This window comes from Crinia signifera, chromosome 12 (assembly GCF_055691185.1).
Source record: "Crinia signifera chromosome 12, ASM5569118v1, whole genome shotgun sequence".
NCBI lineage: Eukaryota > Metazoa > Chordata > Amphibia > Anura > Myobatrachidae > Crinia > Crinia signifera.
In genome coordinates, this window is record NC_139228.1 from 56,374,970 (window position 1) to 56,397,650 (window position 22,681).

General features: G+C 46.3%; 2 protein-coding genes across 2 annotated transcripts; one reads left to right on the forward strand and one right to left on the reverse strand.

The window, feature by feature from the left end:
* The first annotated feature begins 997 nt into the window (after positions 1–997).
* On the forward strand, positions 998–12,707 carry ISM2 (isthmin 2). The gene is made up of 6 exons (XM_083166957.1): positions 998–1,896; positions 3,400–3,582; positions 6,082–6,373; positions 6,554–6,691; positions 9,255–9,329; positions 10,495–12,707. Exons 1-6 carry the CDS (start codon positions 1,810–1,812, stop codon positions 11,013–11,015), a joined length of 1,296 nt encoding a protein of 431 aa, XP_083023083.1. The 5' UTR covers positions 998–1,809; the 3' UTR covers positions 11,016–12,707.
* Positions 12,708–15,204: 2,497 nt separating this feature from the next.
* Positions 15,205–22,676, reverse strand: LOC146050103 (uncharacterized). Its single transcript, XM_083166945.1, has 3 exons — positions 22,646–22,676; positions 21,618–22,340; positions 15,205–21,302 (listed from the first exon to the last, which is right to left on the reverse strand). Exon 3 carries the CDS (start codon positions 19,675–19,677, stop codon positions 16,801–16,803), a length of 2,877 nt encoding a protein of 958 aa, XP_083023071.1. The 5' UTR covers positions 19,678–21,302; positions 21,618–22,340; positions 22,646–22,676; the 3' UTR covers positions 15,205–16,800.
* Positions 22,677–22,681: the final 5 nt, after the last annotated feature.

The window sequence follows — 22,681 nt, forward strand, 5'->3', positions numbered from 1 at the left end:
ATACAGTAGTGCCGCCTTCACTTCTGGGAACCTCTGTATATGTGATGTCATCCTGTGTATTGTAGACCAGGGTTTTTCAAAACTCCTTATTACAGAGCAGGTTTCTTGGCTATCCATGCTTGAGCATAGATGGTAATTTAGTACTCGTGATGCTATACCCACCATACAGGGGAGCATTCAGATTCACTAAAGGGAAGGAGACTAGAGTGGATTACTAGTGACATGAATAGTGCAGGAGCAAGGAGGGCCCTTCCAGTAAGCGCATACATACTAAGGGGAAGATAGGGTGGAGAAGAACAGTGACAAGTTGTTGTGCAATGTGAAAAATTAAGTTTCAGTGGAAATTTTACTAACTCCAGGTCTCTGCCACCAACATCACCTCATCCCAGGTCTCTGCCACCAATGTCACCTAATCCCGGGTGTCTGCCACCAACGGCACCTAACCCAGGGTCTCTGCCACCAATGGCTCCTAACCTCTGCTCTCTGGCACCAACGGCACCTAACCCCAGGTCTCTCACCAACGTTACCTAACCTCGGGTCTCTGCCACCAACGGCACCTAACCCCAGCTCTCTACCACTAACGGCACCTAACCCCGGGTCTCTGCCACTAACGGCACCTAACCCCAGCTCTCTGCCACTAACGACACCTTACCTCAGCTCTCTGCCACTAACGGCACCTAACCCTGGGTCTCTGCCACCAACGGCACCTAACCTCGGGTCTCTGCCACCAACGGCACATAACCCCAGCTCTCTGCCACTAACGGCACCTAACCCCGGCTCTCAGCCACCTTAATAATTACTTCAGTGTCCTGTCTGCTGATGCAACTATGTTTATTTACCATGTGCTTGCCCTAAATTGCCCTGTACTGTTTTCTTGTTTTCGCTCATTTATGTATTCTGGTAGGCGCTGTGGAACCCAAGTGGTGTCATTTATTTAAAAGATTATCTATCTATAGGGGTGTGCACACAGAGAGATTTTGACTAGATTTTTCTCCTGCTTAGTCAATATTGTCTAGCATAGATTGCTTAGCATAGAATGACTGTGCTGGCAAGACAATTTTGACTAGATCATAGACTATCTATCATTAAGGTCCATACACACTGGGCGACTATGCCCAGCGTGTATGGACAACGATGATGCCAATCATCGCTGCAGTGCTGTGCATACAAGCTGAGCGGCTTTCCCCCTGCCTGGCGCCGACGGAGGTGGGAGGATTGCATTGCATAGGCAAAGCCGTCCTGAAAGCCGCTCATCTGCTGGTATAGCCAGCAGATGAACGGCTTTCCCGGTGATGTTGCGGGAGCGCGCAGAAGCGCTCATCGCCGGGCCATACACACTGGGCGGCTTTGAGTTGAAAGCCGCTCAAACCTGCTGTTTTGAGCGACTTTCAGCTCAAAGTCGCCCAGTGTGTATGGGAAGTTACTTAGACAAAATCTCTTAGTCAAAATCTCTTGTGCATCTACTAAATTGGCCAATAGCTAACATCTCACTGTGTGTACGGGCCTTTTGTCCTATCTATCCATCTCAGTACATCCCCAGGACCAGACTGATCTCTACAGTGGAACCACAAGTCCCAGCCCTGACTCAGTGGGAAGGAGCTCGTGCTCCTCTGATAGTAAATCCACAACTCCCAGTCTGATTTTTCATTCATGTTGTCTGATAGCCCCGCCCCCGGTCCGTGACGTCTCAGACCCCGCCCCGGCAGCAGAAGAGAGTTCGGGGAGAGCCTGGAGCCCGCAGCAGAGATGGGGGGCTACATCCCCATGGGGAGCACATGAGGTACCAGTGACCCGGCCGGGTGTTCAGACATGCCCGGGCTCTTCCATCTGCTTTTGCTAACTTGCTGCCTGGAGCTGCTATGGGGGGCCCCCGCCTCCACCCCCAGACCCCACCAGGTGAGAAGTTCAGCTCTGCGATTGCAAGCTCTGCGGCCAAGGACGCTGTGCATCTCACCCTGCCTTTCTCATCGTTTTACGTGATTTCGGGGATGTTTGATACATAGTAGATTGCGAGTTGTAGGGTGTGATGGAATAACAAGCTCTGGGTGGGGAGGGGGACATGTGATTGTCAGCTTTTAAAACAAGTTTCTGGGGGACAAGTGAAAACCTGGATTATGCTGCTGTTAGAGTCTATGTTATTGTAAATCATCCTGGATGAGAGTACTACAATAGATGTAATGAATCTCTGGAGGTGCTGCAGGCTCAGTATCTGTGAGATGTGAGCTCTGTGGACAAGCACTCAGTATCTGTGTGATACATGTGTTAGGTAGTGAGCTCTGTAGGTAGGGAGCCTCAGTATCTGTGAGGATGTGTATAAGAGTGTGAGCTCTGCAGACAAGCACTCAGTATCTGCAAGATGTGTATAAGAGTGTGAGCTCTGCAGACAAGCACTCAGTATCTGTGAGATGTGTATGAGTGTGAGCTCTGCAGACAAGCACTCAGTATCTGCGAGATGTGTATTAGAGTGTGAGCTCTGCAGACAAGCACTCAGTATCTGCGAGATGTGTATAAGAGTGTGATACATTTTTTAGATTGTGAGCTCTGCAGACAAGGGCTGAGTGTCTTTGTGATACGTGTGTTACAAATAGAAGGGATGAGATTTCAGTATCTGTGTCATACATGTGTTATACTGTAAACTCTGGGCGAGGGCTAAGTATGTGTCACGTGTTAGATTGTAAGCTTTCAGACAAGGCTCAGTACAGTACTGGGTGATTCCTGAGTAATAGAAAATCGCTTGTCCAAAGACTTTACAAATGTATCTGTGTGATATGTGCGCTAGATTGGAAGCTCTGTTGGCTAGTAGGAGTCTGAAGCGGTGCACAAGAGGTTTTCTGGTTTTATACAGGGTAAGATTGTAAGCTCTGGGGACAAGTATAAATTGATGGCATTATACAATAGATGTATACAGGATTGGATTGCAGACTGCTGCTGGTGTCTGTGTGCAGGAGTTCTACTAGTTATATTAGGGGATATGGTCATTAGGTTCACCCTATGCATTGGGTAGACCACTGAAGGTCGACATGGGTAAGGTCGACAGGGTAGGAAGGTTGACAGTCAACATGAGTTTTTGACTTTTTTTTTAAGCCGACAAGTGTTTTATCATGCCCTACCATCCACTATGGCGTGGATAAAATAGTGTGCCCAGTTCAGCGGGGCACCGTGCCCGACGCATGGTGAGAACAGTGAACCATACGAAGGGGATACGGTACACTTAGATGGTGTCCATTGTGTCGACATTCAGGGGGGGGGGGGGGACATGAAAAACTCGTGTCAACCTTTTGACTGTGGCAGTGTGGGAAGTAATGCAATGATATTGCTGCTGTGCCATTGAAGGCTGATGTAACCTGTCAGTATGGGCTCAGGATGGGACTGATCTCATTGTGTCACCTCTCTGGACAGGGGGACCAGTGGTCAGAGGATAACCAGATGTCTGTCAGACCACAGCCATACAAGCACATCCCCAATGGCGGAGAGAGTGAGATTTTCCCTTCTCAGGACAATCTCCCCAAAGATTCCACCTTCATCCTAGATTTACAGAACCTGTCCAAGGCGAACCTCACCTCAGAGAACCCCAATATTCAGGTGAGACAATAAACATATCCCCCTCCATCCACCAGTGTTGCACTAGGCACCAGCAATTCACTCAAACTTTCCCCAGATCAATGTGAGTTTCATAGTGCAGATATGGACTGATGTGAGTGTAACAGTGCAGATGTATGGACTGGTGTGTGTGTGATAGTGCAGTTATGGACTGGTGTGAGTGTAACAGTGCAGATATGGACTGGTGTGAGTGTAACAGTGCAGATGTATGGACTGGTGTGAGTGTAACAGTGCAGATGTATGGACTGGTGTGTGTGTGATAGTGCAGTTATGGACTGAGTGCAGTTATGGACTGGTGTGAGTGTAACAGTGCAGATATGGACTGGTGTGAGTGTAACAGTGCAGATGTATGGACTGGTGTGAGTGTAACAGTGCATATGTATGGACTGGTGTGAGTGTGACAGTGCAGATGTATGGACTGGTGTGAGTGTGACAGTGCAGATGTATGGACTGGTGTGAGTGTAACAGTACAGATGTATGGACTGGTGTGAGTGTGACAGTGCAGATGTATGGACTGGTGTGAGTGTAACAGTACAGATGTATGGACTAGTGTGAGTGTCATAGTGCAGATATGGACTGATGTGAGTGTGACAGTGCAAATGTATGGACTGATGTGAGTGTGATTGTGCAGATATGGACTGGTGTGAGTGTGATAGTGCAGATATGGACTGGTGTGAGTGTGACAGTGCAGATATAAGGACTGGTGTGAGTGACAGTACAGATGTAAGGACTGGTGTGAGTGACAGTACAGATGTAAGGACTGGTGTGAGTGACAGTACAGATGTAAGGACTGGTGTGAGTGTGACAGTGTAGATGTAAGGACAGGTGTACATCACACTAATGTATAAAGATGTATAGATTAGTGTGATCGTACAGATGTGTAGATTGGAATGACTGATTGTACAGATGTGTAGATTGGTATGACTGTACAGATGTGTAGATTAGTATGAAATTGTACAGATGTGTAGATTGGTATGACTGATTGTACAGATGTGTAGATATGTGTGATTGTACAGATGTGTAGATACGTGTGATTGTACAGATGTGTAGATGGGTGTGATTGTACAGATGTGTAGATGGGTGTGACTATACATATGTGTAGATTGGTGTGACTGTACAGATGTGTAGATTGGTATGACTGGTTGTACAGATGTGTAGATTGGTATCACTGATTGTACAGATGTGTAGATTGGTGTGACTGCACATGTTTATATTAGTAATACTGATTGTACAGATGTGTAGATTAGTATGAAATTGTACAGATGTGTAGATTGGTGTGACTGTACAGATGTGTAGATTGGTGTGACTGCACAGGTGTATATTAGTGATACTGATTGTACAGATGTGTAGATTGGTATGACTGATTGTACAGATGTGTAGATGGGTGTGATTGTACAGATGTGTAGATTGGTGTGACTGCACATGTTTATATTAGTAATACTGATTGTACAGATGTGTAGATTGGTGTGATTGTTCAGATGTGTAGATTGTAATGCTTGTACAGATCTGTAGATTGGTGGGACTGTACAGATGTGTAGATGGGTGTGATTGTACAGATGTGTAGATGGGTGTGACTGTATAGATGTGTAGATTAGTATGAAATTGTACAGATGTGTAGATTGGTATGACTGATTGCACAGATGTGTAGATACGTGTGATTGTACAGATGTGCAGATACGTGTGATTGTACAGATGTATAGATACGTGTGACTGCACATGTGTATATTAGTAATACTGATTGTACAGATGTGTAGATTGGTGTGATTATTCAGATGTGTAGATTGTAATGCTTGTACAGATGTGTAGATGGGTGTGACTGTACAGATGTGTAGATGGGTGTGATTGTACAGATGTGTAGATGGGTGTGACTGTACAGATGTGTAGATGGGTGTGACTGTACAGATGTGCAGATAAGTATGTCTGATTGTACAGATGTGTAGATTGGTGTGACTGTACAGATGTGTAGATTAGTATGAAATTGTACAGATGTGTAGATTGGTATGACTGATTGTACAGATGTGTAGATATGTGTGATTGTACAGATGTGTAGATACGTGTGATTGTACAGATGTGTAGATACTTGTGATTGTACAGATGTTTAGATGGGTGTGATTGTACAGATGTGTAGATGGGTGTGACTATACATATGTGTAGATTGGTGTGACTGTACAGATGTGTAGATTGGTATGACTGGTTGTACAGATGTGTAGATTGGTATCACTGATTGTACAGATGTGTAGATTAGTGTGACTGATTGTACAGATGTGTAGATTTGTGTGGCTGCACAGATGTGTAGATTGGTGTGACTGTACAGATTGGTATGACTGATTGTACAGATGTGTAGATTGGTGTGGCTGTACAGATGTGTAGATTGGTGTGGCTGTACATATGTGTAGATTGGTATGACTGATTGTACAGATGTATGGATTAGCACAGGCGTGAATTTATATAAACTCTATTGGGTTATTGTCTGTTTCCCAGGTCACTATAGAGGTGGACCCTAGTTCCCAGGCTGAGGTAGAGTTGGACCTTTCTGATACTCGCACAGACTGGGATGATCCGGACTGGGTTTCTCAGCACGAGCTCTTCTGGCCGCTGTTCTGGGAGTACAACGATTTGCCCAGTGGGAAATTATCAACCCCGGGCACCGTGGGGCCGGACACGGGTGATTACTCACAGTATGACTGGGAGGACAATGTCCTAAGTGGTGGAGATGCAAACACACATGGCACTACTGGTGACAACTGGATCTCTGAGGACAAATACCATTACGGTGAGTCTGATATATGGCAGAGGGGCAATATATATATATATATATATATATATATATATATATATATATATATATATATAATATTATACATTATTGGAACCTATTCCAATGTTGTGTTGGAGCTCACTGAGCTGCATAGTCATTAAATGTTAATTAATGTTGAACTTATTTGAATCTCAGACTATGAAGAGGATGAGTGGAGTCATTGGACCCCATGTAGTGCAACCTGTGGGCGACCCAGTCAAAAACGTACCCGATCCTGTGGCTATTCTTGTACGGCAACAGAGTCTCGCGTGTGTGACCTGCCCTCATGTCCAGGTCAGACGGTGACCTTCAGCTTTCTACTCTTAATCTAGCTGTGATCTCACAAAATCAGTAATATAGTGTGATGTCACAGAGTTCCTGTCATGGTTCATATACATTGTCATGATGTTATTATCTGTGATGTCACAAAATCAGTATTGAGTGTGATGTCACAGAGATGCTGTCATTAGCTGTTGTCATGGTACATATACATTGTCATGTACCAGGGATGCTATTATTAGCTGTGATGTCACAGATACAATATAATTAGTGGATATGTACGTTGTCATGTCATAGAGATTATATTTTCTGTGATGTCACATACTATGTAGTTTGCTCTGATGTCACAGATATGCTATTGCTAGATATGTCACAGGGGTGCTATTACTAGCTGTTGATGTTACATAGTAACATAGTAATGAAGGTTAAAAAAAGACGTTAGTCCATCAAGTTCAACCTATTTCCTCCCAGTTCCATGATTCCCAATCCTGTATTTGAACATTCTAATCATATCACCTCTCAACCTCCGTTTCTCCAGTGAAAACAGATGAGACCTTTTACTAGCTTAGTCGCCCTTCTCTGTACCTGTTCCAATTCATTTATGTCCTTTTTAAGGTGCGGTGCCCAGAACTGAACACAGTATTTCAAGTGTGGTCTCACGAATTCCTTGTTAAGAGGCATTATCACATTGGCATCCTATGAATCCATTCCCCTTTTAACCCCTTCAGTGTGTTTTTTTTTTAGGGAGTGCTCCCCAAACTGGGCAAGTTTTTTATGGGGAGCGCTCCCTAAAAAAAACCCACCACTGCCTCCCCGGGTCGGAACAGCGCAGCTGAACTGTCAATCAGCCGCTGCCCAGCCCTGCGCCCCATCCCTGCCCCTGGCAAGCCGGCACCATAGGCTGTAATAGAGCAGCTGGGGGGGGGTTTGAGGCACGGCGGAGGGGAGGGAGCTCTAAACAGTGGCAATCCCGAGAATTTTCCAGGCTTGCCAGACTGGGCACTGAGGCACAGCCCGGAAAATTCTCGGGATGGCCACTGAAGGGGTTAATGCATGACAGTGTCCTGTGTGCTTTTGTTTCTGTATTTGAGCAATGTGCACTATTACCCAATTTTTCATCTATGATGACCCCCAAGTTCTTCTCTACATCAGAATTCCCTATAATAAATAACTCCATTTAGCCTATAAAGTAGCTTGTTCATTTTTGTTCCCATAAAGAATTACTTTACATTTATCAACGGTTAAACTGCATTTTCCACCTTTCCAGTTTAATTATGTCACTTTGTAGTGTATCCACATCCTCTCCTGAGTAAATTTCCTTACTCGATTTCGTGTTGTGCAATTTTACTCACTATGTCACTTCCTATATCATTAATTAATCTGTTAAACAAGGTGGGTCCCAATATTGAACATTGCAGGACTCCACTTTGGACCTTACCCCAGCTGGAATGTATGCCTTTTACCACCACTCTCTGTCCCCAATTGTGCAACCAGCTTTTAATCCAATTACAAATTTTATCTCCTAACCCTAAATTACCTAGTTTTATTAAAAACCTTTTATGAGGCACCATATCAAAAGCTTTAGCGAAATCAAGAAGTACTACATCAACAGATTTCCCTAAGTCCAGCCCCCTACTGACTTCCTTGATGGAAGCTAATTAAATTAGTTTGACATGATCTACTTTTGACGAACTCATGCTTATCACTTTCTCCTGCTCTAAGAAATTTTGGATACTATCTCTTATTATTCCTTCTAATATTTTCGCCACAATGGATGAGGCTGACCAGTCTCTAAATGTCAGGGTTAGTTGTGCTACCTTTTTTCCATATTGGTACTACGTTAGTCCCTTGGTACCATCCCAGAGTTTATTGATTCCTCGAATATCAGATATAATGGTAGTGTTATGACAGAACTCAATTATTTTAGTATCCGAGGGTGTATTTCATCTGGCCCGGGAGATTTGTTACTATTTAGGTTCTGTAATCTAAGTTTTTACTATTTCCTAACTCAAACATACAGTTTGGGAGCAATCAAGAGCTAAGCATTTAATTTGTGGGAGATCTTCTGAAGATTCTTCCCTTTTAAATACCGAAGCAAAAAAATCATTGAATAATTTCGCTTTCTATTTTCCTTCTATTACCAGGGTACTCTGCTTATTTTTTAGTGGGCCAATATTTTCCTTCCTTAACTGTTTCCCATTTATATAACTGTAGATTGTTTTGGGATTAGATTTGCTATCTGTGGCTATTTTATGTTTAGTGTCTAATTTAGCCATCTTGATTGTATTTTTACATTTCCTACTACATTCTTTATATGCGGCAAATGATTTGGGTGTCCCATTTTTATTTAAACGCTTCGAATGCCCTCCTTTTTTTAGCTATTTCAAATTTAACTTTGTTACGTATGACATCACTAGTGCCGTAATTGACTACTTATCACGGAATAGCCAGCTTCTGTTTTAATAGCGCATAATGGATTCAAGAACAATAATACATTTAGCATATCTTACAAAATCCTAATAATGTTAGCATTGCCTGTATATTGCTATCTGAATACATATTGTTTATGATTCTGCAGGAGAACAGGATAATACCGAGAATGTGACCTTGTGGACAGCTCTGGCCAGGAGTGGGACCCCGGCCCCAGAGTCTGGTGAGATTCGGCTGATTACTTTAGGGAAATATGTATTTCTTACAAACGCAGCATTCTTCATACTGACTCCTAATGTTTTCATTTCTATTATTCTGTCATCTATTTTTCTATATCATTTTTGTTCTTGTTTCCTCCTCCATCTCTCTTATTCCCACCTCTCACATGACCCCCCATCTCTCTTATCTCCACCTCTCACTCCATCTCTCTTATCTCCACCTCTCACATGTTCTCCGTCTCATATCTCCACTTCTCACATGTTCCTCCATCTCTCTTATCTCCACCTCTCACATGTTCCCCATCTCTAATCTCCACCTCTCACATGTTCCTATCTCCACTTCTCACATGTTCCTCCATCTCTCTTATCTCCACCTCTCACATGTTCCTCCATCTCTTATCTCCACCTCTCACATGTTCCTCCCTCTCTTTTACCTCCACCTCTCACATGTCCATCTCTCTTATCATCACCTCTCACATGTTGAACATCTCTCTTATCTCCACCTCTCACATGTTGAACATCTCTCTTATCTCCACCTCTCACATGTTCCTCCATCTCTTTTATCTCCACCTCTCACATGTTCCTCCATCTCTTTCATCTCCACCGCTCACATGTTCCTCCATCTCTTTTATCTCCACCTCTCACATGACCCCTCATCTCTCTTATCTCCACCTCTCACTCCATCTCTCTTATCTCCACCTCTCACTCCATCTCGCTTATCTCCACCTCTCACATGTTCCCCGTCTCATATCTCCACTTCTCACATGTTCCTCCATCTCTCATCTCCACCTCTCACATGTTCCCCATCTCTAATCTCCACTTCTCACATGCTCTCCATCGCTCTAATCTCCACCTCTCACATGTTCCTATCTCCAATTCTCACGTTCCTCCATCTCTTATCTCCACCTCTCACATGTTCCTCCCTCTCTTATCTCCACCTCTCACATGTACCTCCATCTCTTTTATCTCCACCTCTCACATGTACCTCCATCTCTCTTATCATCACCTCTCACATGTTGAACATCTCTCTTATCTCCACCTCTGACATGTTCCTCCATCTCTCATCTCCAAATCTCACGTTACTCCATCTCTCTCATCTCCACCGCTCACATGTTCCTCCATCTTTCTCATCTCCACCATCACATTACCGTCTGTTTTATTGTTTTCCAGCTCACCAGGACAACTGTGATCGGTGGTTGACTTGTAAGAGTGAGTTCCTGAGCAGCTACTTGCAGCGGGTGCTTACAGAATTGCCCAGCTGCCCCTGCTCTTACCCATCAGAAGCTGTATACAGTGCTCTGATGCTACGAGATGACAAGCTGGCTAGTAGCTTCCGTTGGAGAGATGCCAGCGGTGGCCGGGAAAGACTGGATATTTACAATCCTGGTGCTCACTTCTGCTTGCGCTCATTACTGTCTCGGGACAGCAGCAGCCTGGGAGCACAGCATTGCTGTTACGACCATTCCCTGAGACTTGTAACCCGCGGCCGGGCAGCTGGGATCCCCAACCTGATCAGTGCAGACTTCTCCCCTGAACTTCACTATAAAGCTGACGTGATGCCCTGGATTCTGTGCAAGGGCGACTGGAGCCGTATCCACTTGCTCCGTCCCCCAAATAATGGCCGGGGTTGTACCGAGAACCCCTCTGAGGAGGAGTATCTGTCCCAGCTGCAGGAAGCCCGGGAGTTCTAGCCCAGCGCTGTTTGTACCCTGCACCAAGGCTGCTGTGGTGGAGACAAAGTTCTTCAGATTTTGCCAAAGAGTTGTAATATATTGGAATTCAGTATTTCTACACCAATGTCTATATAGTGAGCGTGGTACACGTGGAATGAAGCATGAACAGAACAGGTAGCTGCAGAAATGGTATTTCTAGTCCACACACTCACTATAAATATTATCGGCCCAACTCATGTTTGTTTGTAAGATAAACAATAAAATAAAACAACTGGGCAAAGCCATGCTGTGCTGCAGATGGGGCAGTTGTAACATGCACATTAGATTTGGGCGATGAGTGTTGAATCGTAAATATAAATTGCAGTGTAAATATAAAGCTGTCTAACATTTGTGGACTACATGCAACGGCAGCCAGTATTTACCCTGCACAGAGAAACCATAAACCACCCAAATCTAATGCTAAGTACGCAGCGGAACGATTTGGCTTCAATTCCCTCCAATTTCAATACCATCTCAACTGATTGTATGTCAATTAGGCATGTTTTGGATCCGATGCACATCCCTGCTGGTCATTTGTTTGTTTTGCAGATCCTACCTGCTGCAGTCAGGATTTGAAAATGACCCTTTTAACTGGGTACAGATCGGCATCGGATGCAGATAGTGTGACCATTGTATGGTCTGCTCACGATCATTCTGGTGTGTACCTAGTATTAATCCCTGCACGTTACATCTGCCCCACCTGCAGTGCAGCATAGCATTGACAAGCTGCTGCTTTATTGCTTTGCTTACAGACACGAATCAGACCCTATGGGCCTTATTCACAAATGGACAGAGAATGTTTCAGCACGCAGATTTATAATTATTGGGAATTCGGTTGCACATGCACAGAAGCAGCCTGGCAATGTCACACCTGACTGAGAGGCAGTGGCATTGATGAGTGGGCAGGAGGCCTGTGTTCCTGAAAATGGGGGCATGTTTCCCCATTTTCTGTGAGGGGAGAGACAAGGGTCTGAGTGTCACTACCCTGACTTCCTGGCCTTGCAGATGCCTGCGTAAGCATCGTGGATCCCAGCTTAGAACATTGGTCACAATGCAGGGATCGCCGCTGTACACAGGAGGTGTCTCTTCTATCGAGATGTTATAAGCTGCTTTGCATTTCCGTCCATCTGTGAATCTGGCCCCAGGTCCCTTATTCAGAGAAAAAACAAAAGTTGAAAAGATTGGGAGAACTAGCAGGGCAGTGGTGATAAACTTTAATTTCCGCATTGGAACTACAAATCCCAGCCTACCCTGCCTGTTTTATTAGCATGCCTAAATAGCAAAGCTGCAGCCTTCTGGGATGTTAAATACCCCTGCTTTAAAATGATGAGGGCAGAGTCTGTTTGAACACGAATTACCGATGTAGATAGAAGTTTCCGCTGCAACAATCGCCACCGGTGTGGAGACTAAGGTCAGTACTGCAATACTGGGCTGTTCCTGTTCTGTTTTCTCTCCAGGACCAGATATAATAGTGCATTAATAACCGCATGCTCATATTGTGTAGTAGAAATCTAAATGTATATAAAACTATTACTTGCATCATCTATGGAAACAGTCATTGCAGACATAATGAGGGTCTGTTCTGTAAGGTACCTGGTATGGCTCTATGACGCTATCAGGAGCAATTACCGGTATTTCTTCATCTTGTGGCCATCACACACAGCAGGATATCACGTGACAAGTCGCCAATAAATGCCAAAATATTTGGTTATTATCAAAAACTGGAGAATGCTCACACTTTCTAGTTGGAGACCAGATAAATTTAGGATGTAACATAGGTGACAGCAGATGAGAACCACTAGTCTGCCCCTGTCCACACACTTACACACTAGGGATCATGTATGTTGGGTGCCAGTAGACCTGCCCAGGGCCGGTGTAAGCCTTCTCTGTACATTTGGCGAAACGTCAACCTACTTGGAGTGTGGGAAGAAACCGCAGTCTCCTGAGGAACCCACGCATGCATGGGGAGAACATACCAACTCCACACAGGTCCATGGTGGGAATGGAGCCCATGGTCTTACTAACCATTACACAGTCTGAAGTTTCCCTCAGCTCACCATGTGCCACAGACATTATTGTCAATACAGCTCCCTATGACACTTATTCATCAATCTGCTAACTTGGAGCATGCAGCCACAGAACAGTGGCCCTTCTTCTGATTCACTCGCAATGGCAAATTTCTTCAGAAATGGACAAAACCATGTGCACTGCAGGGGGGCAGATGTAACATGTGCAGAGAGTTAGATTTGGGTGAGTTATTTTGTTTCTGAGCAGGGAAAATACAGGCTGCTTTATTTTTACACTGCAATATAGATCTCACTTTGAAGTAAAAGCCCACCCAAATCTAATTCTCTCTGCACAAGTTACATCTGCCCCACCTGCAGTGCACATTGTTTTGTCCATTTGAGAAGGAATTTGCCTGTGCGAGTGAACCCGAAAAAGGGCCAGTGTACATGACAGTCTAAGCAGGAAGTCAATGGGGTTAGGGGCTCTGGGCTCAGTGGCCCTGAAATGTACATAAACAAAGCCATGGTCACATCTACCAATGCCCATGTTTAAGTTCAGTCTTATTGTTTCTGGTCTCCATCTACCATATCACACATTTATTACCAGTGAAAATGGATTCTGTGGGCTAGTACTGATATTTAAAGCACAGAGGATTTTATCTGAGATGGGTGATCCCAATTAACACCAGGCGGATCTGAATACCGAAGAAACCATATTACAGACGCTCAAATGTGCAGACATGTCATGTATGAAAACTTACCTGACACAGTACAAGGTGCACACCTCCAATCCATCATCCAATCAGGAGTCATCATGAGAGACAGAATCAAGCCAGGAACTTGCACCCAAATGTAAACTGTCACAGGTGAATGCGTACTTTGCTACAAAGATGTAGACGCATCTGGCGCATGCAGACAAAAGCCTGGCTCACCTGATATTTGCCAACAAAAACCTGGCATATCTACTGCATTTGCTGACAACAAGACTATGTTTTTGTTAGCAACCTTTTTCTGCCTGTACCATGATTTCCAGCACGGCTTGTTGAAGTCCTGTGCATTGTCCCTTGGAATGCATGGAGGGGACTGGCCAATGCATCAGTCCTGTCTCTATAAAATAGCATGGTTTAGACTTATTATATATAAAAGCGCAACACTCCAGTATCCGTATAGAACACAGGTAGCGTAATCACAACCTGCAGAGCCCTCAAATGATGGGAAAACCTATTGCAGAAGATGTTCCGGAACCAGTCTATGGTGGTAGATTCCTGTGTTGGTAGCAATAGGAGGCATATAAACTAACTTGTGCAACCAGATCTCAGTGCTTATGATCTGTGCAGGCGTAACATGAACAGTGGCACCACCTAATGGTCAAATGATGTGACACACATTTCAACGACTCCTTACAGTTTTGAACACCACTCCCGCACCTAACAAAGGGCAAGTTGCCAATAACCAAGAATGGTAGCCACACTCCATAAATCAGATGGGAAGCATACTTATTGTATACCATCAATCAAATGAGTAATTTAACCTCAAACCACACGTTATTTGCACAAAGCAATCGCCCAGTCAGGAAAAGACTTAAGCTGGCCCTGCACTAGGCCAAGGTATTGCACGCAGCCTCCACTGCATATGATGCAACCTACACAAAAGGACCGTGTACGATATGACGCATGCAATCCCAGTCACTGCCTGTGATGCGATAAGTCCTTAGTGCAGCAGTGATAATTTCTAGATCCAATCCTCACGGCACCGCATGCCTGATTGGAATCATAAGTAAATGACATACGATTTGACTTTTTTCACATGATGGGTGGAAATCATGTGATAATGACCCAAATCGCACTGATGTATGGAGACCTTTGCATCAGAGAGCAAAACCCACCGAGGATTTAATGAGTGGTTATGGAGGGCCGGTACCTTTACAGTGGAGATACTGTTCTGTACAGACAAGAAGCCAAACCAGATGGAAGCATGAGCAGCTTGTGGAGACACAACAGTCATTCAGTGGTTCTCAGCCTCAGTCCGCAAGCACCCCCAACAGGGCACATTTTCCAGATCACCTGGCAGGTGCACTGATTATTCACAAATATGTTTTAAATGATCCACAAGTGGAGCTAATTATTTCATTTGTGATTTTGTGTGGAGACCTGGAAAATGTGCAGTGTTGGGGTTATTATTTATTTACAGCTTCTTATATAGCGCATATTCAGTTGCGCTTTACAATTGGAAACAACAGTGATTAACAAACTGGGTGATTACAGAAAGAGGTAGGAGGGCCCTGCTTGCAAGCTTACAACCAATAGGGATAATAGAAGGGATACATAAGGATAGGAATCCATAGCATGGCAGTCCCACCAGATTACAAGACAGTCCTGATGGGTTGCAATTAGATGTGAATGCTACTAGAGTGGAGTTCCAGAATATGAGAAGCTTGTTTTCAGGGAACGCTTGAAAGTTTGGAGGCTAGAGGAGAGTCTTAGTGTGTGCGTGGAAGGACATTCCATAGGGTGGGTGCTGCCTGACAAAAATCCTACAAATGTAAGTGGGAGGGAGAAATTAGTGTGGATGAGAGACGCAGATCTTGTGCAGAGTGGAGAGGTCGGGTTGGGATATATTTTGAGATCAGCAATGAGATATAAGTCGGTGTAGTCAGAGTAATGGCTTTGTATGTAAGTAGAAGTATTTTATAATGAATGTGGTAATATACAGGCAACAAATGGAGGGACTATTGAACATCTAGCCAGGAAGATCAACTTCGCAGCTGCATTCAAAATGGATTGTAGTGGTGAGAGTCTTTTCTTAGGAAGACCAGTAAGGAGGCTATTGCAATAAATAAATGTGTGATATAAGGAGTGCAATGGATTAGCATTTTTGCAGTGTTTTGTGTAAGGTACGGATGAATTTTGGATATGTTTTTTAGATGCATGCAACATGATTTAGAGACAAAATGAATGTGAGGAATTAAGGACAGCTCAGAGTAGAGGATGACCCCTAGGCAGTGAGCTTGTGGAGTAGTATTGATTATTGTGTTCTGAACAGTCATAGAGATAGTTGGTTACTACTCTTGGCTAGTGGGAATATAATTAATTCTGTTTTGGAAATGTTGATTTTGGAGGTGGCGAGATGACATCCAAGATGAAATGGCAGAAAGACATTTAGAGACACGGAGCAATGCTGATGGTGACAATTCAGGGGAGGATAGATAGGTTTGAGTATCAGCATTCAAATGATACTGAAATCTGAAAGAGTTGATTAGTTTGCCAAGAGATGAGGAATAGATTGAGAAAAGCAGAGGACGTTAGACTGAGCATTGTGGTACTCCAATGGACAGATGTAGTGAGGAGGAGGTAGAATCCGAGATGCAAACACTGAAAAGAGGATTTTGGTACTTACCGGTAAATCCATTTCTCTGAGATCAGCAGGGACCACTGGAATCACATCGGGTATTAGAGCTGGGAATGCTGGGAGCTAGGCACTTCTTAATAATAATTAGGGGATACTGGCTCCTCCCCTCTAAGACCCACAATCCCCCAGTGAGGAAATTGGCCCACCAGAGGAAAGGGTTACAGAACAAAACCATAACACAACCATACATACAACACGCAGATATCGGACCGGGCTGCAACAGCAACCACAACAGGCAGAATCCAACAGCCGGGCGGGTGTCCAGTGGTCCCTGCTGATCTCAGAGAAATGGATTTACCGGTAAGTACCAAAATCCTCTTTTCTCTGACATGCAGCAGGGACCACTGGAATCACATCGGGGAGGTTCCAAAGACCAAGCCCCGGGAGGGAGAGTGCTGGGGATTCTGTAAGACCAGACGACCAAAAGCTGAAGCTGAAGTTGCAAAAGTATCGAACTGGTAAAACTTAACAAACGTGTTCTGAGACGACCAAGTGGCCGCTCTGCACAGCTGAGAGATAGTAGCCCCTCTCTCAGCAGCCCACGACGTACTCACCGATCTGGTAGAGTGAGCTGTTACGGAGACAGGAGGCACCTGTCCCGCATGAAGATAAGCACTACGGATCGTCCACTTGATCCATCGTGCAATTGTCTGTTTTGACGCAGGCCACCCCCTGCGGAATGCGTCATAGAGAACAAATAAAGAATCCGATTTGCGTATAGACCTGGTTCTCTTGACGTAAATCCGAAGAGCCCTGACCACGTCCAAGGAGGATTGCTCCGGTGATTCTCCTTGAAAAGCCGGAACCACGATAGGCTGGTTTATGTGGTATGAGGATACCACCTTCGGAAGGAACCCTGCCTGGGTACGCAGCTCTGCTCTGTCCTCGTGGAAAATTAGATAAGGGGGCTTGCATGACAGAGCACCCAGCTCTGAAACTCTGCGAGCTGAGGCCAGGGCCAGGAAAAGAACTGTTTTCCAGCACAAGAACTTCAGTTCCACCCTGTTCAGTGGCTCAAATGTCTCAGACCTCAAGAAGGCTAGTACCAAGTCCAGATCCCAAGGAGCTGTGGGAGGCACGAAGGGAGGCTGAACTCGGAGAACCCCTTGAAAAAATGTTTGTACCTCAGGAATGAGGGCCAATCTCCTCTGAAAGAGAACAGACAAGGCCGAGACCTGGACCTTGAGAGAACCCAGTCTCAGACCCCCATCCAACCCCCTCTGTAAGAACAACAGAAGGCGGGACAATTTGAATACCCGGAATGGCCAGCCCTTACCCTCGCACCAACCCGCATATGAGCGCCATATTCTGTGATAATGCGCTGCTGAGGCGGGCTTCCGGGCCCTTAACATCGTAGGGATTACAGCTCTTGGAATTCCCTTCTCCCGCAAGACCTCGGTCTCAACAGCCACGCCGTCAAATGTAGCTGTGGCAGATTCTGATGAAAGAAGGGTCCTTGAAGGAGCAGATCCGGTCTGAGGGGCAACCGAACTGGCTCGTCTGCCAGTAACATCTGGATGTCTGAGAACCACGTCCTGCGAGGCCACCAGGGTGCTATGAGAATAGCCTGCACTGGCTCCCTCTTGAGTCTCTTCAGTACCTGGCCCAGAAGTGGAAGTGGCGGGAACAGGTAGACAAAGCTGAACTCCCACGGGGTCGACAGAGCGTCTGCCGCTATGGCCTGAGGGTCTCTTGTACGAGCCACGTACGTTGGTAGTTGGTGGTTCTTTCGAGACGCCATCAGGTCCACCTCGGGAACTCCCCACCTGTCGGTGAGTTCCCGAAACACCTCGGGGTTGAGAGACCACTCGCCTGGGTGAAGGTCCTCCCTGCTGAGGAAGTCGGCCTCTAGATTTTCCCGACCTGGAAGGAACACTGCTAGCAGAACTACTCCTGATCGTTCTGCCCACTGAAGAACCTTCTTTACCTCCTTCATGGCCATGCTGCTCCTCGTGCCGCCCTGCCTGTTCACATAGGCGACTGCCGTGGCATTGTCCGACCTTATCTTTATGTGTTGACCCTGAAGGAACTCCTGAGCCTCCAACAGAGCATTGTAGATGGCTCTGATCTCCAACACATTGATGGACAAGCGCCTCTCCTGCAGGTCCCACCTGCCCTGGAGGCAGAGATGAAGTACTACGGCACCCCAGCCGCGTAGACTTGCGTCCGTTGTCAATACAATCCAGTCCTGGACTGCAAACCGACGACCCTCTATTAGATTCCTTCTGTGTCTCCACCACAGTAGTGAATGTCTTGCCTCGGCCGACAAGTGGATTCTTTTGTGCAGATTCAGGTGCGAGCCCGCACCCTTTCTGAGAAGATCCAACTGAAACGGTCTTGAGTGGAAACGTCCCCACGTCAGAGCTGGGAAGGCTGCCACCATCTTCCCTAGCAGCTGAGTGCACAGATGGAGGCTGATCCTCTGTGGAAGTAAGATCCTCTGCACTAGGTGCAAGATAGCCTGGATCTTGTCTTCCGGCAGGAAGACTCTCAGAGACTCCGTGTCTAGCCAAAGGCCTAGGAACAAGATCCTCTTGGATGGAACTAAAGAGGATTTCTTGAAATTCATTATCCACCCCAGGCTGGTGAGCGTCTGAGTGGTTAACCTCGCATGACTCTCCAGTAACTCCCTCGATGGGGCCTTGATTAGGAGATCGTCGAGATATGGAATTATTGTCACCCCTTGACATCTGAGGTATGCTACTGCTACTGATAGAGTCTTGGTGAATACTCTGGGCGCTGACGATAATCCGAAGGGCAGAGCCCTGAACTGAAAATGATCCCGACCGATGGCAAAACGAAGAAAGGCCTGGTGAGGGATGCAAATCGGGATGTGTAGGTAAGCATCCTTGATATCCAATGATATCATGTACTCCCCTGGCTCCAAAGAAGCAATCACTGAGTGGATTGATTCCATTTTGAATGGTTGATACGAGACTAACAGATTCAAAGGCTTCAGGTTGAGAATGGGCCTGACTGACCCATCCGGCTTGGGGACTACAAAGAGGGTTGAGTAGAACCCTGTGTTCCTCTGAGTTGCTGGGACCGGCATGATGACCTGAGCCTCCAGCAAGATCCGAATGGCTTCTAGCAGGCTCGTTCTCTTTTCCTGAGATGTTGGCAGAGCCGTTGTGAAGAATCGAACCGGAGGAGTGGAGTCGAACTGAATCCGGTACCCTTCTGATACCACCCTGCGAACCCAAGGATCCTCCGAAAGGGAGAACCATTGGGTTCCGAAGGCCAACAGACGGGCACCTACTGGTAAACTGTTGACTGAAGCTGGTAAACCGTCATGCCACCGGCTTCTGCTGGGGCTTAGGTTCCTGGGCTCTTGGAGCAGCCTGAGGGCGGGCTCTGGCTCTGGACCCTCTAGAGGACTGGAAACCTCTTCCTCTACCCCGAAAGGTGCGCTGAGTCCGAAAGGACTGAAAAGATGGACCTGCGAACTGTCTTCTGGGAGGAGGAGGAGCTGCCGACGGTAAAAATGCCGACTTCCCTCCCGTCGCCTGTGAGATCCATTTGTCTAATTCAGGCCCGAAAAGGATGTCCCCGGAAAAGGGAAGACCCTCCACAGCCCTTTTAGACTCCGCGTCCGCCTGCCAAGAGCGAAGCCAGAGGGCCCGCCGTGCAGAAATGGCGCTAGCTGATATTCTGGAAGAGATTAAGGATACATCCTTAGCCGCCTCTCCTAAGAACATAGCAGACTCCTTAACATGTTCAGCCAAGCAACGAATCTCATCTCTAGGCATACCTGATTCCAATCCTTCAATGATTAGCTCCGCCCATTTAACATTTGCCCTATTTACCCAGGCCGAGACTATTGCCGGTCTGAGTTGAGTCCCTGCTGCTACATAAATGGCCTTGAGAGTAGCCTCCAATTTTCTATCTGAGGGATCTTTCAAGGCTGAAGCCCCTGGGACTGGCAGAGTTGTTTTCTTGGACAAACGGGAAACTGAGGTGTCCACCGGAGGTGGAGTCTCCCACTTGCTTAGGGCCGCAGGCTCAAAAGGATACAGAGAAGGGAAGCGTCTGGGAATCTGAAAACGTTTGTCCGGATTCCTCCATGCAGCCAGAAGCTGATCCTGATTTGGACAAGGAAAGACCACTGATGTCTTCTGAACCCCTCCAAACAGATCAAACTCCTGTGGCTCTGGTCTGGGATCCTCCGGTAAACGAAGAACCTCCTTTACCGCCATAATGAGAGCCTCTATCCCTAAAGGAGTCGGCTCTCCCTCAGGAATGACATCCTGAACCTCTTCCCATTCACCATCCTCCATTTCGTGAAATGGATCTTGATCCTCCTCTAAATCATCTTCCACAATAATAGCCTGATAAGGTCGCTTATTGCTAGATGTAGAAGGCCTCTCTGGTCTGGCCATGGAGTTAGCTAACCCCTCCACCGACCTTGCTAGGGCTGTAGCCCAAGATGGCTCCGCTCTGCGAGCCAGCGCCAATTCAGAAGTGAGCTTTGACATAGTACCCACTAAGGTAGAGGCCCACTGGGGCGCCTGAGACCCCGCCAGTGATGCAGATTCAGCACCTGAACATGACTGACAAACAGTGGCATTACCCTCAGCTGTGTATTGAGAAAACTTAGCTGTACAGACAGTACAAGCAAAAACCTTCTGAGAGGCTTTGGATTTGCCCGTCATGATCCCTGCTCGCCCGGTCCAACAACAGCGCGCGATACAGGTGCAAACACACACACACACTGAGTACAGATACACCTCTCACGAGCCAAAAACCTCAGGGTTCTGTGAGACCTGGAGGAGAATGAGCCCTATTAGTGACAATACAGCGCAAAACACTGTGTCAGTAATAAAACCTTTAGAGCCTTCCAAGCTGCAGTAACCTGTGAACAGGAAAGAGTCAGCTTACTGTGTATCTGTGTAATGGCCGCGCCATGCCGGCCTCCGTTTTACAGCGTGTCCCCTCTCCCCCTGCTTAGCCAACCTGTGGCGTTCTGACAACGTCCCGAGGCACCCGCTTGCTAGCGCTCACTCCTGCAATACCTCCGGCACTTAGTACAGCCGCGTGGTATAGTACAGCGATACGCGCCCTTTCGCAAGATGGCGGCGCCTCACCTCGCTGCAGAGACCCGCGCACAGCGCGGCTGACGGAGAAGCAGGGGACGGCGTGTGGAAAGTGCGCTCAGCGCTCTACTCACCACCGGAGGCTTCCTTCGTGACTGGCGTCCCCTTTGCTGGAGGGGCGGCAGGAGCACGGAACCCGTGCAGGCAGGCACCTTTAGTGAGGTCCTGACTGACGACCTGGAACTCCAGGGGCGCTGAATGCCCGGACCCACACCTTTCAGTAGGTGGGGAAGGGATTCTATCAAGTAAAGATGTAAAAAATTCTATTGTAAAGCCAAAGCTAGAAAAATGTGCAGGAGCAGAAAAAACTGTGACCTAACTCCCTGGCACAATTTTCTCACTGGGGGATTGTGGGTCTTAGAGGGGAGGAGCCAGTATCCCCTAATTATTATTAAGAAGTGCCTAGCTCCCAGCATTCCCAGCTCTAATACCCGATGTGATTCCAGTGGTCCCTGCTGCATGTCAGAGAAAGAGCGATTAGATAGGTAGGATGAGAACCAAAAAAAGGTCTGTGTTCTGAAGACCTAGGGATTGTAGTGTTTGTATGAGAAGAGAGTGGTCGACAGTATCAAAGGCAGCTGAGAGATCTAGAAGAATAAGAAGTGCGAAATGGCCTTTAGATTTAGCAGTGGCAAGATCATTGACTACTTTAGTCAGTGCTGTCTCTGTGGTGTGTTGAGAGCAAAAGCCTGACTGAAGTGGGTCCAATAAGTTGAAGGAGTCAAGAAAGTGTGTGAGACGAGTATAGGCAAGTCTCTCAAGTAGCTTGGAGAGGCATGGGAGCTGAGACATAGGCCCTTATTCAGATCTGATCGCAGTGCAAATTTGTTCTCAAAATGGGCAAAACCATGTGCACTGCAGGTGGGGCAGATGTAACATGTGCAGAGAGAGTTAAATTTGGGTGGGGTGTGCTCAAACTGAAATCTAAATTGCAGTGTAAAAATAATGCAGCCAGTATTTACCCTGCACAGAAACAAAATACCTCACACAAATTTAACTCTCTCTGCACATGTTACATCTGCCCCACCTGCAGTGCACATGGTTTTGCCCATTTTGAGAACAAATTTGTACTGCGATCAGATCTGAATAAGGGCCATAGGACGGTAGTTAGAGAGACAGTTTGAATCAGAATGGTGTT